The 7,243-nt window shown below is 46.5% G+C and overlaps 1 protein-coding gene across 1 annotated transcript; it reads left to right on the forward strand.

Moving 5' to 3' along the window:
• Positions 1-2,394: 2,394 nt before the first annotated feature.
• CCR75_008872 (uncharacterized protein) lies at positions 2,395-5,040 on the forward strand (the record flags this gene model as incomplete). Its single annotated transcript, XM_067966919.1, has 1 exon — positions 2,395-5,040. The coding sequence occupies one exon, from the start codon at positions 2,395-2,397 to the stop codon at positions 5,038-5,040; it is 2,646 nt and encodes an 881-aa protein (XP_067820216.1).
• Between the last annotated feature and the right edge of the window lie 2,203 nt (positions 5,041-7,243).

The following is a 7,243-nucleotide window of genomic DNA, read 5'->3' on the forward strand; positions in this document are numbered from 1 at the left end:
CGATGAGCTGACGACAGCTCATCGCGAACAGCATGATATTTCCGTTCGTACTCCAACATGGAGTACCCACTCTTCGAACGGTCTTCCAACCGCTCGATATGGTGAGCCTGCACCGTCTTCTCCGACGAGCGACGCTAGCCGCGCTCGTGCTCAAGTCCCTCCTCTTAATCATGGACGCGGAGGAGGTGATCGATTTTGTCGATCCTCGACATTAGATCCGACATACGGTTTGGATCTAATTTTCCCTTCTCCACCACAACCATTGGTGGTTTCCCACGGTGGTCACGTTTCCTTGTGGAACGTATCCAGAACCACCGTGATGTGAAGTGGCAGCGACCGAGTTATCTTGTGTGCTGGCGCGGTTATCCACCTTAACATGACAGCTGGGAGCCTCGTTCCCAGCTGGTTACTGACGTTGAGGGCCTCGTTCGTCAGTCTGACGAGACCCAGTCGATGGTTCAGAAGGCCCATCGGAAAACACGCGCCCCTGGGGCTTGTAAATCGATTGCAAAACGTCAATCGCGTCACGCATCTCAATAGAGATGCGAGCCCTTCCCCAGGGCGAAGAAAGGGAGTAGACATCCCCTTTCACTCTTTTCGTGTTGTCAACACAACACGGACAAAGATCACCCCACGTGAGGCATGGAAGCCCAGCCTCACGTGACAACCGATGCAATTTATACTTTGCACCGGCTGGAGTTCTTTTCTCAAACTTAACGCGATTCGCGTTAAGGTATTGAAGCCAGGCTTCGCGTCCAATGTCTTTGAAATTGCGAATGAACGCGCTCCAGGCTTGCATAAGCGAGATAAGGTCTCGCTTATTGTTGCCACTAAACCATCGATGCTTATGAAAAGCATCGAGTTAAAAAATCTTCCTCAGCGCGAAGAAGTTTCGCGCTGGGATCAAGGCCATCTAGCTTTGTCGCAATAAATAAGGGATATTTATTGTGAGGAGTAGTCTCTCCAGACAATTTATTAATTAGCCGGTCGGGCAAAAGCCACGGCTTCTTCTCAGGGGCGAGATGAGACATTCGATTGTCTTCACTCCCCTGAGCGGTACCATCTGGACCAGGGGTACCACAAGAGCTTTGATAACGATGGCTTACGCCATCGTCATCACCTTGCACAGAAAAAGGTGCAGATGACCGTATGGGAGACCGTACGGGAGATCGTACGGGCGATGAGGGATCATCCTCATCGTTGGAACCAAATAGACAATTAAACCGTCTATCAGAATGAACTCTCTCACTCGAAGGCTCATAGTCAGCCGCCTGACGTCTACCAGGCGACTGTTCTATTCTCCCCGAGGCGGCCATTTCGTCCGACTCGCATTCGTAGTCGACCTCCAAGGAGGGGTCGTATTCACGTGGTGAACCACCACGTGCTCCCGCAACATCTAGTGTTGCGCGAGAAGAAGATACTACGCCAGACGGAACGTCTGCCGCAAGAGATACAGTGCGTCACCCGCGGCTGCACGAACCGCAGCCGAAGGCGCCGCACTATCAGCACCCCTCATGGATTTGTTCTTCATGCGATGGAATTTAAAATGATGGCTCTGACGAATCAACATCATTTTTTAATTAAGTGGTCACATAGTGACCACTCCATCCAATGACAGTCAGAGTGATTGTCGTTTAAGGAAGGTTATGTAACGTGGTGAATTGTTACATGAAATTAACACTTAAAGGTTGTTAATTAATATATTATCTAAAAGGTAGATAATATTTGGAGAATATTACTTTATATAGTAATGTTCAGAAATCTTATCCATAAATAGATATAGGCCATTGTATCTATTTTCCCGGAGATTAATCAGCTGTAAACGTAAACAAAGAGAGAGAGACAGATAAGATTTCAATTGCATATTTAGTACTAGTTCATAATTAAGTAAGTAGTAACAGATAGAATGAAAAGAAACTTAATTATATTAATACAGTTTACATTTAACCCTCTTTAAGGTAGTTGTCTTAAAGAGAAGTCTTCCTCTGCACGTACGTGTACGTGAAGTGACGTAAGGCACCACTCGCAACTGAAGCAGTGCGAAGTGGACTTATACTGAAGCAGTACAAGTCATAGTGCCCCGTTACAGAAGGTGTGTGCGTTGTAGTGCGAGGTCGCTTCAGAGCGCCCTCTACAAGCTGAGTCATGATTTCGAATGTTGAGTTTTCCGGTCGCCAGTTTCAACAGCAAACGACAATTTTAGACATGCTGGCTATCTAGCTACATTTTAATTTTGAGAATAAGTAAGTCGTCACATAGGCTCCGAGTCACTTAAACACTTTTACATGCTTAAAATTCGGGTAATTTTAAGAAATTAAGATGGCTCCAATTTAAATCTTGGCACCGCTCAATGTCGCACTTAGCAATCCTGACTTTCAAACACATTGCATATACATGGCGCTCTGGGGCACGCTCCGCCACCGTATGGGAGGCTCGGTGCCTACTGACTCGAGCGAATTTATCGATGATTTTTTTAATGCGACGCCCCAGGACCCCCGCTGGGAGCTGAGCGCTATTCAGAGTAAGGTGGAAAATTTTATCACCACGCAGCTGGACAATCAGCGTCGCGGTATTGCTTTCATCACATCGGGTGCTACAATCGTGCCATTGGATCCCGAAACTAGTACGTTTGTGGACATGGCACCGCAGTTACTGGAGCACCGAGGTCCTGCCTGCGCCGAGTATCTACTGCAAGTAGGCTACGCTGTCATTTTTGTGCACCGTCTCCATTCGATGAAGCCGTTTACGCGCCACTTTCAAAAGTACATTCAAAATGGTGCATTAATGGACATGTTTCAAATAAAGGACGATGGTATAGTATTCTCTGGTATGGGCATCCCGCAACAGCTCCAGCTTCAAAAGATCACGCAACTCTACACCGAGTGCAGCAATCGTATTCTCTATATCAGCTTTACTTCCGTGCAACAATACCTTATGCTTACACGGATCACGGCAAAGGCTATGGAAGCTGCTAAAGATCGAGGTATTGTATTGTTGGCTGCTTCTCTCATGGACTTTTACGTACCAGTAGACCCTTCTGTCCCAGAAGTGGATTTTAGCACCATTGCGAGTAAGACAGTGACCTCTTCTATATTGTCGCCCTCTTTTGCGCCGAAACATCCAAAATCGAAGCACCTAAAGAAGCTTTCGAAAAAGAAGAATAGCGGTGATTTTTCCGTCAATTTCGTACGCGTCCCTAATATAATACGGATGATCCGGAAGAATTGGTGTCCAAAAGCGTTTTTGGTCACGTGCAAGCATCAGCTCGCAAGTGGCCAGGATATTGAGTCTGCTCATGATGACTTGGAAAAATGGGGTGCAGATGTAATTGCAGGAAATCACCATGCTCGCGAAATTCTGCTCATTACCGAGCAAGAAGAAGCGATTGTAACTTGTCCTGATGATGAAGACATTAATGATGCGTTTGCGTGCGCTATTGCTGACATGCACCGCAACTTTCGACGCAAGCGGGAGATTCTGGCGCGTGGTAAACAGCTTTTGTTGCTCTCTGCCAAATTTTCAATGCTTAAGGAAAATGATGTTGTGAATGAAGATGCTGATGGAAACAAGAACGTGCAGTTTGGCTTAGGCGTCAAGATTTGTGCTGATCGCAGAGCACTCAACGCAAATGCTCCTGTGTATGAGCTAAAGCATATTTTTCACAATAAATGCCGCTGCGCTCGCTCTCATGTTTGGGAAGGTTTCGTGGAGCACCCATCGAGCGAGCCGACGCGCGATGTCGTGGTGGCATTTAGTCCCGCAGGAAATCCAGAAACAATACGTGACATGTGGGGAGACTTTTGGTCAGGTTGGGCCGAAGATGAGCTGCAAGAATTCAAAAGAGAAATGAAGGGTTTCTCTTTCTCTTCAGCGATTAATTTGGTTACCTCCTCAGTCTCGGGTGACTATGAGCCTGCCTCGCAGCTCTTCAAGTTTATGTGGAGCAAAATTGGAAATGCCTGGTCTGACGGCGAGAAGACTCGGATTCGCCAAAGCATACAAAATATGATGGCTGTAGCAATGGATCGCGGCTTCACGGAACCTGCAGGTATCTCAATTTTGGAGAAGATCATGCGTAAGCCCCGGATTCAGCGCTTTGACTCGCTTGTGCTGGAGCAACCGACTGCTGTGCCAGTACATGCGCAAACACACGCTCGACGCCTTCGTCGAGACAGTGATGCGGACAGCAGCGAATCAGGAGAAATAAATCCTGTACGAGTTAGCAAAGCTCGATTCGTGCGTGTCCACCGCGCAATTAACGATTACATGCAAGACATGATCAAGGAAGGACTTCTTGATGCAATCTTAAAGTACGTTGAACAGGACATTCCTGTGCACGTTACTGGCTATAGTATGGGAGGTATGTTAGGACAGCTATTCATGCTATTTTTGGGTGATCATGCCCGCATGAACGGCTGGGATGTAAGTAAGATCAATTTCGTTGGCTTTGGCTCTCCCCGAGTAGGCGACATTGGTTTCGCCGCTCGACTGCGCGTGCTCTTCGATCCGCAACAATTGCTGATCGTTATGCATCCGTCAGATGCAGTGCATGCTTTTCCTCCCACGGCTGAGGGATATGTCGACGCATGTATCAAGATCTTCTTGCGTGAATCCGGAAAAGGTGTCGGGCGACGTGCGGCTGGACCGTTTTCATTGCTTCCGGTAACGAAATCGATCGATCGCGCTTTTGAGCACGCACACAAAGCCAATACACATAATAAAGCCAGCAATCCAGCTTGTTCATTTTGCAAAAGCAAAGCGCACCGAACATCTCAGCACCGTTGTCGATATTGTATTGAGCGTGGTTCACATCGTGGTGCTGATTGTCCTAATCGCAAGAAGCCTTGCTTGTTGTGTGGCAACTCAGATCATTCTACAGGCGAGCACATGTGTCGCGTGTGCCAACAATATGGCCATCGTGGACGTGAATGCCACGCCCAACGCAATGTTGGCTTTGCTGAGCTGCTTACCTACTTTCGATATCATCACTTCCTCTACTACAATGCAAATCTCAAGGAATCTGTCGAATTTGCGTCTTAAGGCATCCTTAACTTAATGCTATTTATTAAAGTTATTTTTACATTAATAGGGTCGCAGCACGCTTGCAACAGCAGCTGCTGACGGTGAGTAAATTGACCAAAGCGCTATTTTTTGGTCTTTGGAGCAAGATGCGAGAAGCGCACTGTCGGCGCTAAAGTCCAGACCGAACACACTCTCATAGTGATACTTAAGGACGGCTAGTGGTTTAAGCTTACGCAAATGAAATATGCGCACACGATTGTCCCAGCCAGCGGTAGCCACGATACGATTATCTTCACGAATACACACGCTACTAAATCCACCGTGAGCACAGGAGAAGAAGGACCGTGAGCTAATAGTATTCGTAGCAATGTCAATATTTGCCACATGCAATTTGTTGCCCGAAGAACCACAAATGGCTGTCCGTCCATCCCGCGTGACGTCGAATGAAAGCACTACAATTGCCAGAAACGCAGCTTAGCTGCGGAGCGGTACAGGAACACTCTATAAATATACAGCAATCTTACATGCATTAGAACCATCGGTGATGGTGCTCTCACACGTCACCTTCCCGCCCGACCTCAAGTCCAGGACGGCAAGTTGCCCACCTTCAAAGCCAGCCGCAATATACGCTTCCGTGTTACCACTTGAATACCCCTCAGATCGCGTGCCACTACTTTTAAATAGTGAAAGCGACATACACATACTTCTTTTGGTTAAAGCATCCGGCACGGTAAGCATCAAAGCCGGCGACGAGCTTCGAATGTCGAAGACAAGTAACTGCTCGGTCAGAGTGTCAATCCTGAACAGTTGCAAGTATTTTACTTTCGTTTCCTACCGAATTATTAACACTGCTGGGACAGACAATCAAGCTTCCAGACTCCGAGTCGCCATGGTCGGACCAGCGCGACACCGAGAACTTTGTGAAGGAATACGATCCACAATAAAAATTTGCCAGAGGCTTGGCTGCATCACCGAAGGACTGCATATCCCACACCTTCACAAATCCATCACGACCTTGCGTTACAAACTTTTGGTCCGATAAAGTGGCCCCTTTCAGGGCGACAGCGTGTAACACACCAGCTTTTGAATGGGCCGTCGAATTTGTCGCCAATTCTCGTCGTGACGAGAGGTCCCAGATCTTAACGGCCCCATCACCAGCGCCAGACAGAATCTTGGTGGCGGATAAAAATGTCACGCTGTTGATGGGAGCTCCATGGCCGCGCAGAACACCGAGCGGCTCCGGCGCTGCCTTCCTAGTGCTGTACATTGTGTCGTAGTATAGGATAAGTACAGACAAGAGATATTTGCGTAGTATGGAAATGACCATAATTTTTGGGAATTGCTGCGGACACACCCAATTTATGCTCGGACAAACCTCTAAAAGTGGAATTTTGTCTACAGATATAAATCTCTCCGAAAAAAACAAGGAAGTAAATTTATTGTAATAACATTACCGAGTGTAATCGAAGAATGAGCAGTTTAAAAGTGGGCGGTAGCTACAAGGATCCCGCGCGCGCCATTTTCGTCCCGCGCGATCTGAAATTTTTTTAGGCTCACCTGCACGTGACATTGAGTAACTCTTCTCGTCGCTAGCTGTAACGGGGCACTACGACTTGTACTGTTTCAATACAAGTCCACTTCACACTGCTTCAGTTGTGAGTGGTGCCTTCGTTAGGTGACGTACACTGTACGTGCAGAGGAAGACTTCCCTTAAGACAAGTTAACTTAAGAGGGCAAAATGAAAACTGTATTAATATAGTTAAATGTCTCTTAATCTATCTTTGTAAATGCTGACTTAACTATAACCTAATACTAAACATGTAAATGAATTCTTATCTCTATCTTATCTTGTATATCTCTTTGATTACTTCTACAGCTGATTAGTCCGCGGAATAAATAGATATAATGGCCTATATGTAACGGGGCACTGCGACTTGTACTGTTTCAGTACAAGTCCACTTCACACTGCTTCAGTTGTGAGTGGTGCCTTCGTTAGGTGACGTACACTGTACGTGCAGAGGAAGACTTCCCTTAAGACAAGTTAACTTAAGAGGGCAAAATGAAAACTGTATTAATATAGTTAAATGTCTCTTAATCTATCTTTGTAAATGCTGACTTAACTATAATCTAATACTAAACATGTAAATGAATGCGACTTGTACTGTTTCAGTACAAGTCCACTTCACACTGCTTCAGTTGTGAGTGGTGCCTTTCGTTAGGT

Source organism: Bremia lactucae, linkage group LG1 (assembly GCF_004359215.1).
Source record: "Bremia lactucae strain SF5 linkage group LG1, whole genome shotgun sequence".
Classification (NCBI taxonomy): domain Eukaryota; phylum Oomycota; class Peronosporomycetes; order Peronosporales; family Peronosporaceae; genus Bremia; species Bremia lactucae.